The 26,468-nt window shown below is 40.4% G+C and overlaps 1 protein-coding gene across 1 annotated transcript in view; it reads right to left on the bottom strand.

The window, feature by feature from the left end:
- Positions 1-26,468, bottom strand: part of PHF5A (PHD finger protein 5A) — a 134,151-nt gene that overhangs the window by 71,656 nt on the left and 36,027 nt on the right. The window contains exon 3 of the mRNA XM_069231253.1: positions 9,058-9,224. Within this exon, the coding sequence (XP_069087354.1) occupies positions 9,058-9,224 (167 nt within the window). The remainder of the gene's footprint in view (positions 1-9,057; positions 9,225-26,468) is intronic.

A 26,468-nucleotide genomic window follows, 5' to 3' on the forward strand; every position in this document is an offset into this window, starting at 1 on the left:
CAGCAGCACAGGCAGCTATGCTATGGACATTTTGGGTGGGGGGGTGGTGTAAAAGTAAATAAATAATTAAAGGGAGAGAGACAGGACCTGAAGGAACCTGTGCCTAGAGGAAGGACACTGGCCTCAGTAAGCAGTACTTGGTCCATGCTCCATGGCAGGGATGAAGACAATTCCAGGAGAAGCCGGAGTTGAGGAGGAGGTGGCGATAAATAGGAAGCATGGAAACAAGAGTGGTATTGGATGAAACCAATGGGCAGGCTTTAAGCCCCTTTTAAGCTTTTATTTTGAAGAATAGCTTTCACTCAGTACATATCCGCTGTAGGCGTAACCTAAAAATGGCCTTGGCCAAAGTCAAATCCATAAAGGAGGCCATTATCAAGGAAGCCTGTTTGGCATAGAAACTAGAGAAATCAACTCCAATATAGCAAGGGTTGGACGCAACCAGTTGCTAGTAACATCAAATGTTCATACCCATCACAAAAGGTTACTTTAAACAAACTCTTGCTAGAATTCCGTAAAGAAACGTCTCATGCCAGGATAGCATCTAATCTCTCAGTAAATGGGATCACCATCTTCAAAAACGGAAAGGACGTATAAAACAGCTTAAAGGAACGCCAAATGAACGTGACCATGAACAAAATACTCTATTTGAAATGGTTGCAGCCTTTGGAGAGATCACAACAGTCTCTGATAAGTAACATTGAAAGGGAAAAATAAAGCGGTCACAACATTCTATTAATAATAAAAATACAATTAACCCAGACACTGAAATCCCTGCCTAAGTGCAGAAATTATTGGTAGCCTTTGAGGACATGGACGACTTGACTGTACATATATGGTATACTCCGAATTCAAAAGGAAAAGAAAAGAAAAAAGAAAAAAAAAAAAAAAAAATCACACTCCTGATGTTTTAATGAAAGTCCCCTTCTACTGCCAAAAAAATATATTTCAAGCCTCACCAACCCAACAGTAACAGAATATAGGAATGCAAATAACATCCCATATCATTGGGGGTTTCCTGTTAGGATCTTCTCCTTTAGATACAAACATCACACAGCATATACATCAGAAAAAAGCAGAGGCTATTCTAAATCTCAAGAGAAACGGAGAATCCCAGGGAACAGAGACTTCCTCCTGAACAAGCTAAGGCAATCGAAGATTCACATCACGGGCGGGGTTAGGAGTTGAATGTTGATGCTCTACCAGGGACATGGTCCTTGAATCATTTTAATTAAAGCCAATGTTTTCATTACAGGTTTGGAGATTATTTCGCAGTCATTTTCATGTTGAAGTTATTGTACAAACGCTAACCACCTCATCCAGATAATGCCAAGCATCAGTGCCACTTTTTCCAACCATGAGCCTAAAATGTAATATAAGGTGCTTAGGTCTATACTGAATAACATGACACACAATGTGCATGGTCTTAACTTCCAGCTCAACAGGTAACCATTACCAAAGTGGCTCCACTTTAATGATATAGCAGTAGCTTTTATACAAGAGACTCATTTTAACATGTAATTATGTGTTTCGACGGTACCTTTAAAATGTCATTGCTGAGACAAAAGAAATAAAGCTAAAGATTGGCTATATTATTCAGAAAAGGGATACCCTTTCAGGTGGAGGGGAGGGTGCTTGTACTCAAGGGAAGGTTAGAGGGTGTCATTATCACACTGGCCTGTGTTCATGCCCCCATTAGAACACCAATCAATGAGAAAACACTGAGATTTTTCAGGGAGCCAAATTGTTACGCAACTATTATCATAGGTAGGACCTATATTCAGCTAATGTCCCTGATCCTTCCTCCATCCAAGATATACAAAAAAAGACAATTTACATGGCACTTAAAGACTCCTAGGAGCATCAAGGAAATTCTTTTTGGAGGGGAGTATAAAGGGGATTGGGATTTCCACATTTAGATCAATGCATTCGAGCAGCACAGCTCCTTCCTCAGTCAGATCACACTAAGCCAGACAGTGGGCAGCTTTCGGTTAAGGTCAAAAGTGAGTTCTCTGCCAACCACTCTAACCAATTGGAAAGTTACTGTCAGAGAAAATCAAGTGACATTTCCCTCCCGGATGTCTCCCATACTAAACGATCCAGACTTTCTACCCAGCTTAATAGAAGGAGGCTTCCACAGAGTGTTCCACTCCAATACAGCTACCTTAGGAGACCTATTTCGGAAAAGGAGGCCCCTGACGGAGAATATCCTACAATGGAACTTGGAAAGGGGCCATGACTTTAGCCTTATGCAACTCATGCAATAGGCCACTACAGAGCCCCAAAAGACAAATGTCACATATTATTTCACACCTATAGAAGCACTTATGAAAGGGCCATGAGACAAAAAGAGACATCACCTTGCTACGTCCGTTTCTAGATAATCCACCAATGGATTTTAAACCTCCCAAAGCTATTAAAGGGGTAGCAGAATTGGCACACAAAAGTCTTCATGGACCCACATCTGGGAGCGAGCAAGATCATCTTCCGTATGAGGCTTATATAAATAAAACTGTTACAAAATGATTGAAGATGGTACCTCAACCCAGGTCCACCTCCATGCTATGATTGGTACTGCCCCAGAGATAGTGACACCATACTTCACATTAAGTGGGGTTGCCAGGTAGTCCAAGCATTTTGGAAGAATATAGTTATAAAGTAGTAGGGTTGGAGCCCAGAATGGACACACTGACGTTGGTTTTGGGTGACACTGGAGAGTAACCTAAATATCCCTTGACCAGAACGGTTGAAAAGACCGTAACTCATATGGTTCTGGCCGCCAGACTAACAATAGTACAACCCTGAAGAGCTTCATTCTGGATGCAAATATGGTGGTGCAAGCTGTAGTAGATCTGCACAATGGAAAAACTCACAGCACTTGTCAGGGATAGAGTCTCAAAATTTGGAAGATATAGGGCCATATGTACGAAAGCTTTTTCCCATAGGCACAGAATGGGTAAAATCCTTTGGTACATCTGGCCCATAGTCTCCTTTCCATACATACAAACAACAAGGAAGAATTGGTTTAGGTCTAGATTGAGTGAATTGGTTCTTTTTGAGCCCAGTGCCATCAAGAGATGGTAGGCAAGCTGTGCAGATGGTTTGACTTGGTTTTAGAACTGGCTAACAAGGAGGAAGTAATGCAGGAGCTGGTGCTAGAGGGGAATTGAGAGATACAGCTTTTAATGGCAATTACAAAAAGTATTCACTAACAGACTGATGGAAGGTTGTACAATTCTGATGTATGCTGGCAAGGAAGGAATGATCATTAATATAGTTTCAAGTGTTGGGTTGTATGATAGTTATTAATTACTTCATTTCTTATTTCCTTTTCTTCTCAAATTAAAATTAGCAATGTAAATACAGGCATCACAGATGCTTTGTTGAGAACCATACAGTTACTAAGAGATAGCTGCAGAATACTCTAGAGCTAGAAAAAGTGGGCTTTCATTTTGATGCTTTAGGGTTGACTTATGCCCAACGTTTATGTTTGTACCTGGCCTTATAAACCTAATAAAAAATTTTTTAAAACACATTTAAAAAAAGAAAAATCACCAAGATGTCAGCCTGCCAGAGAATGGGGAAAAGACTCATCTCAGGGTCTCCAACATGTAACAAAACATTATTTGCATATAGAAAAATCGGTGTACAACAATCTGCAAATCTGAAGCCCCTGTACAAATGGTGCTCTCTCATGGCACGGGTAAGAGGCTCAGTGACCAAGGGACCATACAGCAGCAGGGACAGCAGGTATACCTGCCGGGTACCGCATTTAATGTCCTGACTCTAGCTGTAGGATTCCTATAAAGTAACCATATCCAGGAAAGCAGTGCACGTCTAACCACCAATCTTTGAAGAGCAGCCAACAAATACCCCCATTTGAGTGTGTCAAATACAGATTCTACATGAAAGAAAATAACAGCTACTTCGACATCTCGACTAAACTGATTCACTGAAGTAAAAAACATATGCACAAGTTATACATAGCTGATCACCCGAAAAATGAATCTAGCTTCTTCATGTAGAACCAGACCTGACATGAACGAGAGTACCAATAATCTCTTGCAGCAGTTTAATTATCGGTATTCAAAGAGACAAAGGCAGTTTATGAGGGTGTCCATTTATCCTGCTGGAGGTTTGTAACCATCAGTGCTTTCTAAGGAAAGCAGGAGAAGGCCACAGTTACTGCTTCAAACATATATGTGCCTAGTCTGTCCATGTGTGGTTTGTAAAAGTCTATGGTGAGGTCCTCCACTCACACGGCTCTTCTGCCCTGCATCTTGCAGTTAGTCGTAATGATACTTCTCTTCGTACTCTGCTGCATTACCCATTTCTTATGCTCATTCATAAGCCATGTCATGCTCAATCTATTAAGATATTCTAACTTAAGGACTCCAGAAATTTCTGGAATACAGCCAGATCTGGTAAATACTGTAAAGGGATCCAACTGGGTGCTATAACCAGAAATAGCACACAGATTGTTATGGTTGTAGTCCCTGAAAACACGTAACCTTTATTTAAAAAAAAAAAAAGAGAGAACGAAAGAAAGAGAAGGGAAAGAGAGACACACACAAGCGCGCGCACACACACACACACACACACACACACACACAAGAGCATAGGGTACTCATGCAACCACAGAAATAGGCCTTGTGTAGCTAACCAGTAATTTATATGCAAGTGCTTGTTCTCTGGTATCACCAGAAAGTAAAACTAAAGGTCCCTTGAAACGAATCTTCATACATCAATTAAGTCCTCCCGATCAATTAGTCTCTGGGGTAATTATGGCGGCAGACATGTCATTGTGGATATGGTAGCATGATGGTTGCATGGAGGTGTTAAGGTGGGTCTGTTGCCATTTGATGGGGGAGTGAACTAAGATTGTGGAGATGTGTCCATATAGTATAGCAAGTGTGGGGACATTTGATAGTGGCTGAGTGACCATGTGATCGAGAGTGAGATGGTGGGTGAGACTTGATGGTGGGTCTATAGGCGCACAATTGTGGTAGTGTGACAATACTGGACTTTTTACTGTGGTTGTAAGAAAGTGGGTGTGTTGCTACTTGATGGTGGACATGCTGGCCCGCAATTGTGGCCTTATGTTTATATAGAGTGTTTTCATCGGATGGTGGACGAGTATGTGCATAGCAGTAGCTGAGCAGTATACTGGTAAATTAGTTTGGGTATGTGGTGTTACACAGCACAGTGGACCTGATGCTCTTTACATTCGGTGCAAACCCTTCTTTCCAAAGTGTTTTTTTTTGGGGGGGGGGGGGGGAGGGGGGGTGGAACATGGTAGTATGGCGTGTTAGTTTCTTGAAACACCCCACTTCTGATTCCCTCTCCAACCCACCATGATCAAGGGTGGGTGAGCGGACCATGTGCGCTTTAAATATGACCCTACCCATCCCACCCCCATCTAAATGGCAAATCTTCTGTGATAGAAGTCAGAGATTGGGGGAGCGAGTTCCAGTGTCTGTCAGCTACTGTTACCCATAGATTTCTCGTCTCTTAAAAAGATTACCAAACAGGGATGATTAAATAAGGAAGGCTTATAGCACAGACACAGCAAAGTTCTGTCTCTATGCAACTCCGATCCCTTTGGATGGCTCCTTTATGGCAAATCCGTGGCACATTTTGATACAGAGGATAATCAAATGGGCTTATGTCCAGTTATGTACCGCCTTTCCTACTATCATAGTAAATGGACAAAGAGTTGGTCAACCAATCATAACACTAATACAGTAAAAACCAACCGCCTGCTTAAGGTCCAGGTGTTACACCTGTTCCTCCTCCTTTGTGGGATAGGCAGAGGATAGAAGGACAGGAAGGTAATAGACTGAGCCAAGTGGAAGGGACTAAATACCTATGGGGGAGAAAGAGGCCCTGCTTCACAACACCAACTTGTCAGAGAAAAGGAATGCAGACAGTTGGTGGGCACTCAGGGTCTGCAGCTCACTGACCCACCTTGCCAAAGTGATGACCACCAAAAAGACAGCTGGAGCTCAAACGGAGACCCCATCAAAAACATTAAAAACAATATTAAGGCCCCACTGAGGAGTAAAAAACAGAGTTGGAGTGGTAGAGATTGGTCATCCCCTTAAGGAACCTCATCACAACTGAGAACTTGAACTGGGAAGGCTGCCCGAAATACAAATGCAGACAATACAGCCAAATACCCTTTTACAGCACAGCCACTCTGAGCTAAGGAGAATACAAGCTGGACGACCCCTGACAGGCAGGCTAATAAATGGCCAACATTTTTGTCTGCGCACCATGAAACAAAACTGTTAAAATCTCCCAGAGTAAACATTTCGCAGATGGGCGGCAAGCTTAAAGGATAATGTCCACAACCTCTGGTGGCAACTGAATCGAACTTAAAGGTCCTCCCTCAATCTCAAGGCAGGAAGCTGGTGGCTTTTGAGATTTAACTGCAGCACCATCCACTCCAGCTGGGAGAAAAAGGTCTGTCCTGAAGAGACATTTTAAAGCATGGGTAAAGTCAGCAACTGCCCACAGCCTCCAAGTTCCAACATGTCTGTGTATTTCTGCACCTTAACCTTTACGGCATAATTAAATACTGTTGCAATATCAGGCTTCAATGGGCAAAAAAGAAAGTGGTATTAAACTTCAAAGTTGTTCCAAACAGGAGCCCCAAAAATCCTTAAGGTGATACCCCTGCCCTGGAAGGCAGAGCAGGGGACACAGCAAGAAGCACAGAACATCTGCATGCAACACTCTTCTCAGCCTCTCAAAAGGAAAGGCAGAGAGAATAGTTATATTCAGGACTGTTTCGAAAAATAAGATACTGGGAGGTCTCCAGTTGAGATATCAAAAACTCAGGTTGAGCAACAGAGTTATGTAGATTAGGCTCGGTCACTAGGTGTCAAAAATACAGATGACAAGTACATAACTGACATTAGCAAAGTTGTTGAGTTATCAACTTCACTGAGTAGGTTCCACACTACACTTAGCCTGGGTGGTGCAGTCTCAGTAGAAACACGTTGAGATCTACGAGCAATCAATGTAAAATATCAAGTACATAAAAAAAATGTAGTATCTTGTTTCAATACTCGTATGGAGTGGTCTTTCCAAATATCTCCATAGTGATCCACTTATCTTCTGGTTTATTTGCACCAGAAACAGAAATGCAAAACAGTCCATAGTCTCATTGCAACATAGTACATTCCAAAAACACTCCAACTTTAGGGGTTCGGGGGAGGGGGCATGGAGGGGCTGGGTTCTCTAAACTACTCACATAAATAGTATTATGAAAGAGAGACTGCTAACCAACAACGGAATATCTGCAACACACCCTAACATGGCTATCACAGGGGACAACTGCAACGGAATTCCAATCACTGCATTATCGATACTTCAAGCCAAAACATGCTTATGGTAGGACATTCCCAGGCAAGGTGTACAAAAGCCTGCTTCACCTCAGGGACAGTCATAGCAATCCAGATCTGTCTTGGGGTCATTTGAGTATGGTACTTTCTACTGATCACAAATGGTTTGTCCATGGAACACACCTTCATGGAGGTATGCCTCTTATTCTTTCAATTGTTGGGCCTCTCTTCTGGATCTATTGCGTGGTACTAGGCCTGCAATGGGGCTGGGTGCCCTAGACTCTGCACCAGAGTCTGGCGGAGGTGTCGCCGACTGATGGTGGGAGCCAGAGCTGGGCTCTGAGCAGCTCCAGGACATTAGGTATAAACAGTCATGCCATACAGCCCCATGAGACCTGAAGGTGCATTAGAGGGGTCAATGGCTCAAGTGAATATGTTGAATAGAGCATTGAGAAATGCTGCTGGATCAGACCCTAAACCCTACAATATTAAGTTATGATGGCATCTGTGCCAATGTCGAATTTGCTGGCTCAAAAGAAATCTTCAGAGGAGATACTTGGTACAAGTGCTCCACTGCTACCCAGTCCAACTCCAAGGATGAAGACCTTGTGGGAGCCAGACAGCACCTAGGAGATGTATCTTACAGACATTTTTTGTTTTCTACATCTACCAGAGAAGTGGGAGAAAGTCAACCTTGTGCAAACCCGCAAACTAAGTCAGCCTCTATTTTTATTGCAGGCCGAGTCATGAACACTTTGGCCTCCGGTTTCTTAATCACATTGTTGTGAATGGAGAGCCAGGACTCACAGAATCTGGGGCCATGGTGAAACCCCAAACACCAAATCGAGTAGGGGCTCCAACAATACTTGGCGCCTGAAAGCTTAAATTTGGGTTGGGGGGGGGAAGAAGACGAGACACTGCACACAAAAAAAAAAAATCTGTGCAAGGAATTTTCATAAAGCTCTGAGAATCAGCTCCAGATCCAGGTCAAAGGCGGGGAAAAAAGGGAACCGATGTTGTTGCATCAAGATGAGCTTTACATGGCTTTCACAAATTGTTTCCATGACACATTCAGCAGCAATGCAAAGCCAACACTTCCTATCGGCATCATAGAGCTCTGTATCCAGTCTAAGGCATGCGATTATTCAACTTGTGAGGTATACGCTGGAAGAAGAATCTATATATCTCTATATTAAGAGAGATATGACAGAAGTATCATATATAAACTATATAAAATAGCCAAGAAAAAAATTATTTATGACTCACTGTAACCTTTTGGACCCCTAGCTGGATCACCGATAGATAGATATATATAACACATACACACAGAAAGACGAAAGTGACATTAGACACGCCTTTGTCATATAAAGATGTCATACTATCTCCATGAATGACAGGCAATCTATTACATTTGCACTTGACTCTCCCACTTAACTTCGAAACTTGGACTATGCTGTGAACCACAAGAACGTCAATACCTCAGACCCCTGGTGTATGCATGCTTGAAGTACACACTAGAAAAGGAAGGAAGTTACCAAACAGCAGAACTTGGGTTCAGTGGAAGAGCTGCACAAAGATACCAAAATAGTAAGGGGAGCAGCAGATCCAAGTTCAGAGATTTGTTTAGGCCCCACACTCTGGGATAACGCAGTGAGAGACCAGTGTGCAGAGCAGGCAAGAATGAATGCTAAACAGTTAAAGTACTCACATCCTTCTCCTGGATGGTGCATTCCTTGCAGTAATATGCATCGGAGACGCCAGGACCACCACAGATCACACAGCGACCCTGGTATGAGCCATAATTACACTCATCGCAGATACGCACCAGTGTGCAGGGCCTTACGTACGAGTCACAGATCACACATTTACCATCACCTGCAAGGGAAGAGAGGAGAAACAAATTGATTCCAAAACATTATGGAGCAAAACACAGGAAAATTTCACAAGTACCAAAAATAAAAGGACAAGATATCAAAAAAAGTAAGGAGACCCTGAAATAGACAGGATGGACGAAAAAAAAGTTAACAGAAGCATCAAGGATAACAAGGGAAAACATGGGAGCCAGGAAAGGAGAATGAATAACAGAAGGTAAAAGCAAAAAAAAAAAAAAAAAAAAAAAAAAAAAAAAAAAAACAAGCATTTGCAAGAGTTAGAGCTATTTGTGCTGTAAATGCATAACTGAACTTTTATTTTCATATAAATTGGCCACATAATTCCAGTAGCCCGCATAAAACTAAAGCACTTCTATTCACCTTCTTCCTTTATCTGTGGCAAAAAAAAAAAATATTGCCATTATTTATTATAAATTGACAACTCTATACAAGGGCACGCCTTGGGAGGTTAGTTTAGATGAGGCTGAAATGAAGAAGCGGTCAACAAGCATGGTGATGTGCTTAACAGATAGTTGAGCATTACTTAAGGAACGAGAGTCCTGTTAGTGCTTGCAGAGGACTCAGCAGAGGATGCTGCTCTGAAACACTGGAAGTACATATACAAAAAAAAATCCCTCTAATCAAAATATTTTTCATTAGCCTGATAATATTCTAGTTCAGTCACTAACACTTCAAACGTAACACACAAGTAAATATGTTTGTTGATTCACTATTTATTTCATTCAGAGGTAACGTTTTTAAATGTTTTGGAAAAGATACATTCTTGTCTTTAGTAGAAAGAAAACATGCTCTATACCTTTATGGAGAGTTTTAAGAAATTATTATATATGATTTGCCTTTAACATGGTCATTGGTTCTCATACTTTAAAAGCAGCATTTACCAAGGTACTACAGAAAGCAATTTAAAAACTGAAGAAAAAATAAAAAAACTTCTGCAAATGGTGTAAGAAATTCACCTTGCTTTATTTGTCATCCTTGTCAATACTGGGTGTTGCAACAGCCATTCCCTATGGTGAGGGGGGCTGCCTTTAATTTCAGCTTACATGCGAAGTGTTAAAAGAGAAAGAACAATGCCAAAAAATAAATAATAATGCTTAAAAACAGTCCTCAGAAAAAACTACCTCCTCTGCTATACATGTAATTTGCATTAGACACTTGTAATGCATAGTAAGGGACAGGCCTGTCTCACTACGGTTGAATATCTTGGACAACATGTACTTCAAACTCACTGAAGTGGACGCTTTGAGGGATTTGGAAACTCAGCTCCCCATACAGCACTTGAAGCAGAAATATACTATGGATCACCATCACATCTGTTATCACTGTTGCCAATGTCAGGAAAAAAAGCAGAGTCTTAAAATTATCCAGTAAAATCCCCTGAAAAGAAGTAATGCACAATGCGTAGCAGTGTGAAAAGCTACCACCAAGGATGGACAGTGAGAAAAGCTGGAACTGTTTAAAACTGAACAGTGCAACTGCTCACTTGGGTAAGGGTGAGAAAGACACACAGAGGGCGTTGAAGCAAAAACATTTTGGTAAACATGCATTGCATTCAGTGTGAAAAGCTGATACATGATGCACAGTGTGAGAAAGCAGCATTTGGGCATTGTCGGTAGGGAGAGAGCACCAGTTTGTTTTTAGTATACTAAGGACATACACCACGCTTTAGAACTTCAAAGCGCTATGGCGCAGAAAGGGGAGAGACAAGAAAAAAGCATTTGCAATGCAATAGATCACACATTTGCTCGAGTTAGAGCCAATGGCATTGTAAATTCATAACTGGACTTTTCATGCCACATAAATTGGTCAACCCTGCCTCAAAATTTGGTCTTTTCCTGTCATATGACTCCAGTGGCCATGCATTAAACTAAAGCACTTCCATTTACCTTCTTCCTCTACCTGCAGCAAAAAATTAAAATGTTGTCATTTTTTCTTTCAGAGCCACGGAGCTCTAAAACAGTCTTAAATATACCATGCAAATTCCACAAGCATACAACTTTCACCACCCCACCATCAGAGTTGTTGGCTAGCTAACACGATTCCCCAAAAAGAGACAAGACAGCCACAGAGGAGAAATAAACTAGAACAAGAATGTTCAAACCGTCATAGTGTTATAAGGATGTTAAGTTTACCTGAATCAAGGTCGTAATTGTAATAAGGACAGAGTATTAAAACATATACAATTATCATATAAACCTTTATCAGAAATAAACTTTGGTTAGACTGTGAATGACATCAACATACTAAAATATTCATATGACTGTAATGCTTAGAACAGCTCCTAGAGGACACCCAGGGATGTGGAATTCCTGGGGTCAAGGGCAACAAGTTTTTATGTTTCCTTTGACCTTGGGACAAGTAGGCCCAACCCCCTGCAGCACAAACCCATTGGCTGCCTGTTTACAGAGAGTTGAACTCTCTGCAGTTGAGGTAATGTGTTTCCAAAAGATAATGCTGTTCGAACTTGTATTTATGGTTCATTATTTGAAAGCCTTCATTATTAGGGTGCGTGCTGTAAATAAATGTTTTAAGGTCACACTTCACTACTGACGTTGGTTCCAGTACAAAAAAAAAAAAACGTGTACACACATGTTTGAAAAGTTTAGGCTAAGAGGCTAAGTATAATGCTCCCAGAATGCTCTCTGATTATATGCAAATGAAGTGTCATTTAGTAAAATGTGTTGATGCATGCTAGTATTTCCCAAAAATATTTCTAATGGAAAATCAGTGTAACCATTTTCAACACGATTATGGGAAGCATGAAAATAAACAAACACTGACAAAGCCAACTGATCTGACATATTTTTATAAGTCTTTTAGTTTCATCAATGCGTGTCTTGTTTTGACATGGCTTTTGTAACACTTTATTGTTGTGGGAGCTACCAGGCCCTCAACATTGTAACAAACATTGGCAAAACCCCCCCAAAAGGTTTTTGAACTCTTAAAGCACACGCTGCCACCAGCAGCATAACAAAGGCCCCGCAGCCGCCCTCCAGGGGGCCCCGTCAGCACAGCACCTGCCCTGAGTGAGTCTGGAGAGGGTGCTCCTCCATGTTCTTTGCAAAGGGGCACCCTCCAGTTTCGTTACGTCACTGATTGCCACTGTAGTTCCTGACACTGAACAAAACTACTTTGTGTGGCAATATGCTCCTTGTGGAAGAGCAGAATGCGATCACTCACAGTAAAGCCAGCCGAAAGAGAGAGAAATAGAAGTTTAATAAAAACAAAATGTCTTTGTTAACACCAGACCTAATTAGGGACCAAGACCCACATGTAGGTAGCTTTTTGCATGTCGCAAACAGCGACTTTCGCTGTTTGCGACGTGCAAAAAGCACATTGCGATGCACAAACCCAGTTTTGCGATTCAGTAACCTGGTTACCGAATCACAAAACGGGTTTGCGACTCGCAATTAGTAAGGGGTGTTCCCTTCCTAATTGCAACTCGCAGTGCAATGTAGGATTGTTTTGTGACCGGGGGCGCAAACCAATCGCAGTATGCACCCATTTCAAATGGGTGCTAACACTTTCACAAAAGGGAAGGGATCCCCATGGGACCCCTTTCCCATTGTGAATGTCACTGTAAACATTTGCCTGCTCTGAAAAAATGAAACGAAAACGTTTCATTTTTCGTTTTTGTTATGCATCTCGTTTTCCTTTAAGGAAAACGGGCTGCATTACAAAAAAAAAAAAAAAAAAAAAAACTGCTTTATTGAAAAGCAGTCACAGACATGGTGGTCTGCTGTCTCCAGCAGGCCACCATCCCTTTGAGGGCCACCATCCCTGTGAGGGCCACCATTCGTGAGGGGGTCGCAAATTGCGACCCACCTCATGATTATTCATGATGTGGGCATTTGCGAAGCCCTTGCTAATCACAGATGGTGTGAAGGACACCATCCTACATTCGGATTTGCAACTTGCAATTTGCAGGTCACAAATCTGAACCTACCTACTTGTGGCCCCAAATTCTTAAAGAAAGTCACAAAAGTGCACCCATGGTATATGTCGTACCCCTATAAAATATTTGTGAACTGTATTTTAGCGTGGGTAAATACGATGTGTAGATTTGCTCATGTGAAAATCTATTGAGCATTTGCAAGTTCATTTTCCCTCCAGCCACTTTCTTCCCAACCCTGGAAGAAGTTCTAATTCTGCCATTGTCAGGAGTAAATGTCCAACCTTTCTTATTATGGGAAAATATTAGAGAGAAGCTGGTAAAAATCTTTCAAATATGCAGGTTAGTAGGTTTGCAGACTCAAAGGCATTCCAGCCCTGGAACTATTGCTTACTGCTTCCTCCAGCCCCAGTATGCAGATCTGCAGAAAGGTGGCAAAATAAGGAAATTGCTACAGTAGGGATTGAAACTCCAAGTATTCAAGCCCTACTATGGTCGTAGCCCTGGCATAATCAGAGAGGCTATTAATTGCTGCCATAATTTGACGCCACACTACATGGCACCAAAGGGACAAGTAGATCTTTTTACAGGACAAGTAGATTTGAGAAGCAACCTGTCCCCTGGACAAGTAGATATTTTAATAAATTCCACACCCCTGACACCACAATGAAAATAACATCTGTAAGAAACATGGTCATGTAACTATATAGTTAACCCCCAGAGGGCATCACCACACAAAATGAAAATGGCATTTAATAATGTAGTGTAACCATATATTTAGCCCCTAGAGAGCATAGTGCATTACAGATTTTCAGGGACAACAGGCCTATGGCGATGATATTGGACAAGCCCTTAAAAAACAAGCTATTCCTAGCTGTAAAACATACGTTCCAGTCATTAGAGAGCTTAAAAAAGGCACTGAATAGTGGGAAGGGTTATTATTTTTGGGGTTCTCACTAACCTAGCGCGGGACCCAGATATTATGTAGACAGAAAGAGCACGTTATTTTGAAGGTTTTGGTCCCATTGTCCTAGGACCATCACAGGCTGAGTTATGAGCAAAAATGTTTTGTGATAGTAATGCCCTGCAAAGCAATATGGGGTGAGTTTCCAGAGTGCAGTCAATATTGTAATATTGTCTCACCCGCTGTGCTGGGAGCACTGCTTTTGCTTTGAGGATTTTTCTGTTTCACGTCAAGCATTTACCAATTTCTAGTGTTTTAAGAAGAGAGCCACAAGAAGTTACTCTGATTAGGCAACTGTGAACAATGTGACCAGAGCACCAATACCGCTGATAGAATTCACAGTTGTGCCTGTTCACAGCGTGAGCACCATGGCCGCCATGCAGCCCGAAGGAGAGACACCAAAAAAAAAAAAATTGGTTTGCCCACATTGAAGTATATAGCCAATCGTGCAATAATCTATGTAATAGGGACCGTGTGCAAGGCGTCAAGGCCTCAAGTGGGGCACAAACGTAAAGCATTTACCAATGACATCAAGTGATTTTTGAAAGGCAAGCCCAGGAACGAATGAAAGTGATTGGCGTAAGATTGGTGTGGTTAAAAGCCCACAATACTTACAACAGGCCAAAGCGCTTGCATTCGACCTAAAAAGGAGTACGCACACACTAAAGTTTATGGCCGATAGTGCAATAATACATGTAACAGAGTCAGTCTGCAAGGCGTAATAAAACGGCCTCAAGGTGGGACAAACGTAAAGCATTTACCCAAAACATTAAGGGATTTTTGAAAGGCAGGCCCAAAAATGAATGAAAGTGATGGGCGCGGCGAAATCCCACAGAATAGATCAAAACACGTCAAAAAGCAGCGCTTGGGCACTACTATTCTCAACCTAGAAAGGGAGCACCAGGTATTTTTTATAAATGTTTTAAAAAATATGGAGCTCTAAATTAGCTTTAAAGAAGTGTTTAGCTCCACCTCATGTTTCTTAACCTCCCCCTGTTGGGACACCATTTACAGAGGGTTGACGTCTCAAATCCCGTCCCAAGGTAGGTAAAACAAGATCCACCATCTATTTGTATTGGGCAGCAGCAACGCATTCCGGGTGAAAGGCAAAACACAGGTGGGAGGACAAGGTGCAGCAAACTGGATGGTGGTGGGAATTTCTAGGGTGAAAATACATAATCATAAATCAATAGTTTTCAGAGGAACAGCACCGTAAACCCCACAAGAGGAATACATAATTGCAGCCCAGGAACTAAGCTGAGTGAATTAATCAAAAGGGCAGAGAAATGAAAATTGTTTGATTAGCGATACTGGACACCAACACAACCTGATCTGGCTGACATGGTGCACACAATTTGAATACAGGCAGAACACTTGACAAGAACTGGCACAATCAAGGAAAGAAAAGGGCATCAATGTGTAGAATAAGGGCAAGAAATGGTAAGAGCAATATAATAATGTATTCAGCATAACATCTCAAATGCTGCAGGGAGGTAATATCGGACATTTATTCCTTACAATGCATTTCAAATATTTTATGACTATACACTGGCAGTGTCTCCATTTGTTTAGAACAGGAGGAAGTTTTACAACCACTGGAAAGATACCTTGTTGAAGACTAAATACATCAGAGTCAATGACCAGGAATGAAGGGGAAAGAGTGCAACCAATATGATTACCCAGGTATTTTAGGTGGACTACATGTCCAAAAGTTTTTTAAGAGAGTATGGGATGTGATCATCTAAGTGAGGTCAAAATGGTTAGATACCAATAGTCTCCATAATTATGTCACATGGATGTTAACCTTATGAGGGCAGACCTGCTCAATATTTGACAGCACTAAACACCAGGTTGCAATTCCCTGTTCCTACAGATGAAGTCTAAAACATGTTTATTTTATTGGTCAATTCTATAGCCCAACTTCTGTCAATTACTTGGTCTCTTTGCACATTGTACAGACACGGGCATGTGGCTACATTTGTTTTAGCGGAAGTGCTCTACTCGGATTTAGGGCCTGGAGAAGTGCATGACAACGTAATGGTGTTAAACGATGAACCAAGTTGCAATCATGCCAACTTGGGGAGGATGTGATGTCAAAGGTGACAGAGGTGTGAGGGCTGACTAGAAAAGGCTACAACAAACAGCTGTCAGAGCACTCACAAGAGTAAAGTTTTAAGAGTATGGTGATGTAATAGATCCTCTGTGTGAAAGGCAATCACGCCAGGCTCTGGTTCAGGATAAATTTATTTCTTGAAGTAGTTCAATCATAATAGGGAAATGTCCTTGAAATCATGTACAATTAGCCTCCACAGCCAACACGTGTTTCGTCCAATGAGAGATCCCTCTCACGGACTTCATCAGGGCTGTAAAATTGAGAACACATTTGTATCTAAGTACATGTCATCTCAGACAGACAAGTTAAGAGCAGAAGTTATCATGAAATTTGTGCAAGTCAAAACATGCTATATGTGACTTAATCTCCCAAAATTTGGACAATAGAAAATATGCTGCAATCCATTTATAAAGGGTCAAACATCTTGAGTCAAGTTCTCATAACTAGTCAATACTCAACCATATAGGAATTATATCACCAAGTGATGATGTGTGAAGAGAGTTATAAATAAATATGAACGTCACCAGAATGAGAGATGTAAGGAATGTAGAACAAAGCATATGTATATATAGAGTGAGAGAAAGAAGGAAAGAGAGAGAAAGACCTATTATCCCACAGATATACATTATCAAAGTATCAGGAAGATCAACAAAATAAACATAGATAGATATAGATATAAAGTACCAGTCCTATAATAATAGATATCCCGATCTGATATTGCGCGAAAATGTGTCCAAACCTATGATAATATCGGAACTGTGAACCCCATCAGAGTTGAGACATACCTTAAAGTCAGGTACGGCCTGTGTTCAACGGTACTCTTATCGTGGTCTAGGAAATCTATAAAGGCAATAAGTGTGAGTGACTATTGTGATGACTAATAATAATATGATGTCTAGTAGAATTATTCGTGCCACCACGTCTAATAATAACCAATCCGGTCTAACACTGACCTCGTGTGATGAACGCAGTTAATTATCACATCCCAGTATAATACTGCAGGAATCCTAATATGTAATCTGGAAACGAAATAGAGGAAACGAATGCCATCATTCCGAATACAGTAGGAAACAACTCAATAGAAAAACTACTCAACGTTATGCTCGAGTAGTTGAGTACACAACACCCCTCAGGAACGCTCACCTTAATCAAATATGCTAGTATCTTTATGGGAACATCGTAGCCGTGGTCAGATCATTGCACGGCGTTCCCTGTGACCGAGATCTATCCTCGTAGAACGAGCGTCTGAGAACCGGCGCTTTTGTTTGTGATCACGTTCTTAATGATAACATAGAAGAGGGACTAAAGTCAGCGCGCTGGTAAAAGAACAGGCGCCATCTTGAAAGGGAGTTGATATAAAGTAAATATATAAATTATATGTAAGCGAACAAGTAAAACCTATTTCTGAGCCCAAAATTAGTATCTAACACTTGCAGAATAGTAAAGATACGACCATTAGTCATTAACACCAGCAAATAACTATAAACAATATAAAAGAAGAGAAACTACCTGCTTAAACAAATACTAATCTATTTGGGACATCGTTAACGTTGGAGCACACTAAAAACAATTAAAGCAGACTCCGGGTTTGCCTTGCCTTAAGAGCGGCTGATAGTGACTTCAGCCCAATATCTAGCCCAGAAATGAAAAGAAAGTGTATTGATATAATAACCACTACCTAATATGGCACGAGAATGATGAGGGAAAATCAGAGACAAGATATTACAACAAGTGAATGAAATGTCAAAAATCGTTGGTTGTAAGGGACACACAATAATCAAGAATCACAAGGTGTATAACCTAAAAGTGCAAATTCTGAGAGAATACGTTACTAGTAGTCAGTATATAACAGTATTATTGATAATCTACTATGATACATCCAAGTTAGTCCATAGTGTGACCCTAAAGAGAAGTTTACATATTGTTCATAGACAAATTGATGAAACATCATATATACAGTGTGCCCCGTTGGGCAAGATACAACATATTTTCCAATAGATATGGACACAGTTCAGCATAGAAGAAAGTTAGTGAGGAAATCAACATAAAAAGAACAAAATTGGGGAATATGATTTACAGAGCAGTGAATAAATACATATGTACAACTTTAATCAGTATCCTATTCACCCAGAAAGTACTCCATTTCAAAATTTGTATTCAGTCCATCTTCTACCGCTCTGAGTTTTAAGATCCATTGGCATTCCCTTTTTCTGAGGGCTAACTCTCTGTTGCCTCCTCTAGGATCTTTATTGATACGGTCAAAGCCAAAAAATTCGAAACTACATATATCATTCTGTTTGCGGCAATGCCGAATATGGCTTACTATAGGGTATCTCTCGTCTTCATGTCGTAAGGCTCTGAAATGTTCACTCGCCCTAATTCGCAGAGGTCTGATGGTGCTACCTATATAATAAAGCCCACATTTACAGATGATCATGTAGATGACAAAATTGGTGTCACATGTGATATTATAGTCAATGTTGTATTGTACCCCAGTAGAGCTTGTGAATGTGGTGATCCCAGACCTGGTCCATCTACACATTCCACAATGGCCACATTTGAAGAAACCTTTACCACGGCTAGTAAGCCAATTAATTGGATTGGGTTTATTGCGATAATTGTAACATAGAAAATTCTTGAGAGTTCTGCCCCTTCTATAAGTGAACACCGGGGTATCCGGAACCACTCTTTTGAGAGTAGGGTCTGCTGTTAGGATGTACCAATGTCTATTCATACATTTACGTAACAGATTGGCAGTTTTGGTGTAACTGGTGACACAGCGGATTGTAGAGTCTCTAGTTCTAGATTTTTTACCCAATGTATCAGACCTCTTTACACGCTTGGCTCTAGTACGGGCTCTGTCAATCACTCGGGTGGAGTAACCCCGTACTTTAAATCTCATGGCCATGTCTTCTATACATGCGTCAAAATCCTCATCTAGACTACAATTCCGTCTGGCTCTTATCATTTCGCCAAACGGTATAGAGTTGATTTGATGGACTGGATGTGCACTCCTTGCATGTAAGATAGAATTGCAAGAGGTACTTTTTCTGTAAAGTCTACTCTCAATCTTGTTGTTAAAAATAAAAAGTTCTACGTCCAAAAACGAAATGCTGGAATCACTATGTTCTGAAGTGAATCGAATATTGTAGTCATTGTTATTAAGATAGTTTATGAAGTTATCCAGTTCTTGTAGGTCACCTGTCCAGATCATAAGGCAGTCATCGATGTATCTACCCCAATATAGTATATCTGAGACCCATTTACTCCCTTCGGTGCTCCAGATCTTTTTATGTTAAAAAAATCCCATAAATAGATTAGCGTAGGATGGTGCAAATTTAGATCCCATGGCTACACCACGTTTTTGGCGGTACCAGTCATTTTTAAAAAGGAAAAAATTGTTGTTTAAGATCAAGTCAACCATATCGATCAACATTTGTGTATGGCCATATAGACCTGCTGATCTCTTGTAAAGAAAATGACGTAGCGCTTCTTTGCCTTGTTCATGAATAATACTAGTATATAAGGAGGTTACATCAAGTGTAACTAGAATCATACCTGGCTCCCAGGTAACGTCTGTTAGTATGCTAAGAATATGTTTCGTATCCCTAATATATGATGGTAAGTTCCCCACAATAGTTTGTAAAAAAATGTCGACATATTCTGACAGTTTTTCAGTTGGTCCACCAATCCCTGATACAATAGGTCTCCCTGGGGGGGAAGTGGGATTTTTATGAATTTTAGGTAATATGTATATACAGGGATTTCTGGGTCTGTGTACCCGTAAGTATAAGTATTCCTCTTCTTTGAGCAGTGATCGATCCAAACCATCGTGTATAAGCTTATTAATTTTATTGGCGAGAGCAGGGATAGGGTCAAATGCTATCTTTTCATAGCAGGAAGCATCTGTGAGTTGGCTATATATTTCTTGGTCATAATCTGCGGTGTTCATAATCACAATATTGCCTCCTTTGTCTGCCTCTCTGATGGTAATCTCCTCATTATTCTGTAAAGATTTTAAGTACTGCATTTCTATCTGAGTGAGGTTTTGATGCCAAACATGTTGGCGAGATTTATTGTGTAACTCTAATTTATTTAAATCATGCCAGACCAATTTAAAGAAAGTATCCACACAGTTGTCCTTAGTTAATGTCGGTATCCAATCTGATTTCCTCCTCAAACCACTCGGGAGTGAGTCAGATGGGATATCCAGATCTGATAGAATACGTGTTATAGTGTTAGGGTCCTGTTCACTATCCGCAATAGACAGGAGAGTGGCCGTATCTTGTACATCCATAATGGACAAATGTTGGTCGTCATCATGACCAACAAAGACGGTGCTAGTGTCTGTGCGGTCAGGGTGATTGGCAAAAAACTTTCTCAGTTTGAGACGTCGAATAAACTTGAAAAAGTCAATTTTAGTTCTCTGGAAATCACCAAAATCTCCTGGGCAAAAACCTAATCCTTTACTGAGAAGTGACAGACCGTCGGTTGTGAGTACCAGATTAGAGAGATTAATCACATTGATGGAGTCTCTGTTGGGTACTCCTATTTCCCCCTGTTCCAAGACCTTGTTCTCATTCCTTTCGTTGAGTCTGTATGCTCTACCTCTGCCCCCCCGTCTGGTTTTTCTGGTTCTGCTCTGCGTCGACTTCCTTCCCATTGTCCCTGTCTTATTCGTTGGACCTCCGCTAAAAAAGAGGGAGTGCCCTGTTGTTCTATCCTGTCCTGTCTAGAGATGTTCGAATTAGAACTTATATCACTAATGTTGGTAGATACACTGTTTAGTGAAGATGAGGAGCCAGCATCATAGTTTTTTGGAGGTTCACACTTTTTAACTAGGTGATCATATTTCCGGGAAAATGTAAAAATCCTTCCATTTTTATAATCTAACTCATCCCGCTTTAATTTGCGTGCTTTTCTTTGTGTGATCTCATTTTGATGAAGTTCAATAATCTCATGTAGAATTCTATAATTTTTGGCAGTTGGTTCTTCCAAATTCATATTTTTAATTTCTAGTTCTAAAGCCGAGATTTCTGTTTGCAATCTAGTCACTTTTCTCTCCGAGTTTTCTATAAGAATGTTCATTAGTCTAAGTGAACTAGACAACAGTTCCTGTTCCCAGCTGTCCAGTAAATCTGGGTCAAGGTCGTCAAAAGTGGGAAAAATATGTGAACGTAGCCCTCTCGGTATCCTGTTAAGTTTTACATATTGTTTCAAGGTGGCCCCATCCCACCATTTAGACACTTCTTGCTTCATTAGTTTTTCTAGTTTGAAAAATTTATCTCGGAGTCCCTCTTTCTTCTAAGACAGGGACAATGGGAAGGAAGTCGACGCAGAGCAGAACCAGAAAAACCAGACGGGGGGGGCAGAGGTAGAGCATACAGACTCAACGAAAGGAATGAGAACAAGGTCTTGGAACAGGGGGAAATAGGAGTACCCAACAGAGACTCCATCAATGTGATTAATCTCTCTAATCTGGTACTCACAACCGACGGTCTGTCACTTCTCAGTAAAGGATTAGGTTTTTGCCCAGGAGATTTTGGTGATTTCCAGAGAACTAAAATTGACTTTTTCAAGTTTATTCGACGTCTCAAACTGAGAAAGTTTTTTGCCAATCACCCTGACCGCACAGACACTAGCACCGTCTTTGTTGGTCATGATGACGACCAACATTTGTACATTATGGATGTACAAGATACGGCCACTCTCCTGTCTATTGCGGATAGTGAACAGGACCCTAACACTATAACACGTATTCTATCAGATCTGGATATCCCATCTGACTCACTCCCGAGTGGTTTGAGGAGGAAATCAGATTGGATACCGACATTAACTAAGGACAACTGTGTGGATACTTTCTTTAAATTGGTCTGGCATGATTTAAATAAATTAGAGTTACACAATAAATCTCGCCAACATGTTTGGCATCAAAACCTCACTCAGATAGAAATGCAGTACTTAAAATCTTTACAGAATAATGAGGAGATTACCATCAGAGAGGCAGACAAAGGAGGCAATATTGTGATTATGAACACCGCAGATTATGACCAAGAAATATATAGCCAACTCACAGATGCTTCCTGCTATGAAAAGATAGCATTTGACCCTATCCCTGCTCTCGCCAATAAAATTAATAAGCTTATACACGATGGTTTGGATCGATCACTGCTCAAAGAAGAGGAATACTTATACTTACGGGTACACAGACCCAGAAATCCCTGTATATACATATTACCTAAAATTCATAAAAATCCCACTTCCCCCCCAGGGAGACCTATTGTATCAGGGATTGGTGGACCAACTGAAAAACTGTCAGAATATGTCGACATTTTTTTACAAACTATTGTGGGGAACTTACCATCATATATTAGGGATACGAAACATATTCTTAGCATACTAACAGACGTTACCTGGGAGCCAGGTATGATTCTAGTTACACTTGATGTAACCTCCTTATATACTAGTATTATTCATGAACAAGGCAAAGAAGCGCTACGTCATTTTCTTTACAAGAGATCAGCAGGTCTATATGGCCATACACAAATGTTGATCGATATGGTTGACTTGATCTTAAACAACAATTTTTTCCTTTTTAAAAATGACTGGTACCGCCAAAAACGTGGTGTAGCCATGGGATCTAAATTTGCACCATCCTACGCTAATCTATTTATGGGATTTTTTTAACATAAAAAGATCTGGAGCACCGAAGGGAGTAAATGGGTCTCAGATATACTATATTGGGGTAGATACATCGATGACTGCCTTATGATCTGGACAGGTGACCTACAAGAACTGGATAACTTCATAAACTATCTTAATAACAATGACTACAATATTCGATTCACTTCAGAACATAGTGATTCCAGCATTTCGTTTTTGGACGTAGAACTTTTTATTTTTAACAACAAGATTGAGAGTAGACTTTACAGAAAAAGTACCTCTTGCAATTCTATCTTACATGCAAGGAGTGCACATCCAGTCCATCAAATCAACTCTATACCGTTTGGCGAAATGATAAGAGCCAGACGGAATTGTAGTCTAGATGAGGATTTTGACGCATGTATAGAAGACATGGCCATGAGATTTAAAGTACGGGGTTACTCCACCCGAGTGATTGACAGAGCCCGTACTAGAGCCAAGCGTGTAAAGAGGTCTGATACATTGGGTAAAAAATCTAGAACTAGAGACTCTACAATCCGCTGTGTCACCAGTTACACCAAAACTGCCAATCTGTTACGTAAATGTATGAATAGACATTGGTACATCCTAACAGCAGACCCTACTCTCAAAAGAGTGGTTCCGGATACCCCGGTGTTCACTTATAGAAGGGGCAGAACTCTCAAGAATTTTCTATGTTACAATTATCGCAATAAACCCAATCCAATTAATTGGCTTACTAGCCGTGGTAAAGGTTTCTTCAAATGTGGCCATTGTGGAATGTGTAGATGGACCAGGTCTGGGATCACCACATTCACAAGCTCTACTGGGGTACAATACAACATTGACTATAATATCACATGTGACACCAATTTTGTCATCTACATGATCATCTGTAAATGTGGGCTTTATTATATAGGTAGCACCATCAGACCTCTGCGAATTAGGGCGAGTGAACATTTCAGAGCCTTACGACATGAAGACGAGAGATACCCTATAGTAAGCCATATTCGGCATTGCCGCAAACAGAATGATATATGTAGTTTCGAATTTTTTGGCTTTGACCGTATCAATAAAGATCCTAGAGGAGGCAACAGAGAGTTAGCCCTCAGAAAAAGGGAATGCCAATGGATCTTAAAACTCAGAGCGGTAGAAGATGGACTGAATACAAATTTTGAAATGGAGTACTTTCTGGGTGAATAGGATACTGATTAAAGTTGTACATATGTATTTATTCACTGCTCTGTAAATCATATTCCCCAATTTTGTTCTTTTTATGTTGATTTCCTCACTAACTTTCTTCTATGCTGAACTGTGTCCATATCTATTGGAAAATATGTTGTATCTTGCCCAACGGGGCACACTGTATATATGATGTTTCATCAATTTGTCTATGAACAATATGTAAACTTCTCTTTAGGGTCACACTATGGACTAACTTGGATGTATCATAGTAGATTATCAATAATACTGTTATATACTGACTACTAGTAACGTATTCTCTCAGAATTTGCACTTTTAGGTTATACACCTTGTGATTCTTGATTATTGTGTGTCCCTTACAACCAACGATTTTTGACATTTCATTCACTTGTTGTAATATCTTGTCTCTGATTTTCCCTCATCATTCTCGTGCCATATTAGGTAGTGGTTATTATATCAATACACTTTCTTTTCATTTCTGGGCTAGATATTGGGCTGAAGTCACTATCAGCCGCTCTTAAGGCAAGGCAAACCCGGAGTCTGCTTTAATTGTTTTTAGTGTGCTCCAACGTTAACGATGTCCCAAATAGATTAGTATTTGTTTAAGCAGGTAGTTTCTCTTCTTTTATATTGTTTATAGTTATTTGCTGGTGTTAATGACTAATGGTCGTATCTTTACTATTCTGCAAGTGTTAGATATTAATTTTGGGCTCAGAAATAGGTTTTACTTGTTCGCTTACATATAATTTATATATTTACTTTATATCAACTCCCTTTCAAGATGGCGCCTGTTCTTTTACCAGCGCGCTGACTTTAGTCCCTCTTCTATGTTATCATTAAGAACGTGATCACAAACAAAAGCGCCGGTTCTCAGACGCTCGTTCTACGAGGATAGATCTCGGTCACAGGGAACGCCGTGCAATGATCTGACCACGGCTACGATGTTCCCATAAAGATACTAGCATATTTGATTAAGGTGAGCGTTCCTGAGGGGTGTTGTGTACTCAACTACTCGAGCATAACGTTGAGTAGTTTTTCTATTGAGTTGTTTCCTACTGTATTCGGAATGATGGCATTCGTTTCCTCTATTTCGTTTCCAGATTACATATTAGGATTCCTGCAGTATTATACTGGGATGTGATAATTAACTGCGTTCATCACACGAGGTCAGTGTTAGACCGGATTGGTTATTATTAGACGTGGTGGCACGAATAATTCTACTAGACATCATATTATTATTAGTCATCACAATAGTCACTCACACTTATTGCCTTTATAGATTTCCTAGACCACGATAAGAGTACCGTTGAACACAGGCCGTACCTGACTTTAAGGTATGTCTCAACTCTGATGGGGTTCACAGTTCCGATATTATCATAGGTTTGGACACATTTTCGCGCAATATCAGATCGGGATATCTATTATTATAGGACTGGTACTTTATATCTATATCTATCTATGTTTATTTTGTTGATCTTCCTGATACTTTGATAATGTATATCTGTGGGATAATAGGTCTTTCTCTCTCTTTCCTTCTTTCTCTCACTCTATATATACATATGCTTTGTTCTACATTCCTTACATCTCTCATTCTGGTGACGTTCATATTTATTTATAACTCTCTTCACACATCATCACTTGGTGATATAATTCCTATATGGTTGAGTATTGACTAGTTATGAGAACTTGACTCAAGATGTTTGACCCTTTATAAATGGATTGCAGCATATTTTCTATTGTCCAAATTTTGGGAGATTAAGTCACATATAGCATGTTTTGACTTGCACAAATTTCATGATAACTTCTGCTCTTAACTTGTCTGTCTGAGATCACATGTACTTAGATACAAATGTGTTCTCAATTTTACAGCCCTGATGAAGTCCGTGAGAGGGATCTCTCATTGGACGAAACACGTGTTGGCTGTGGAGGCTAATTGTACATGATTTCAAGGACATTTCCCTATTATGATTGAACTACTTCAAGAAATAAATTTATCCTGAACCAGAGCCTGGCGTGATTGCCTTTCACACAGAGGATCTATTACATCACCATACTCTTAAAACTTTACTCTTGTGAGTGCTCTGACAGCTGTTTGTTGTTACTGTCAGTTTCCTTTGAAACATTGGAGGAGTCAGGAAGATCCACCTGTCATGAGCACCATGACATAAATAATCTGTGAATTCGACTGCATGGACTTACTGTGAGCGCCCGTTACCTATGTCCTTCTTCCTAGCGGCTTTTTTCTCATTTTTGACTAGAAAAGGCTGACTAGTGTATAACTTTCTGGGATCTAGTTGAATATTTCAGTAACTTTACCAAGGGCTACCTTTATATTTTTAACAACACTTTGAATGGAGTGGTATAGGTAAAGAAGAAAATAGTGCGCAGGCTTCAA

The sequence above is a fragment of the Pleurodeles waltl genome, chromosome 4_2, assembly GCF_031143425.1.
Source record: "Pleurodeles waltl isolate 20211129_DDA chromosome 4_2, aPleWal1.hap1.20221129, whole genome shotgun sequence".
NCBI lineage: Eukaryota > Metazoa > Chordata > Amphibia > Caudata > Salamandridae > Pleurodeles > Pleurodeles waltl.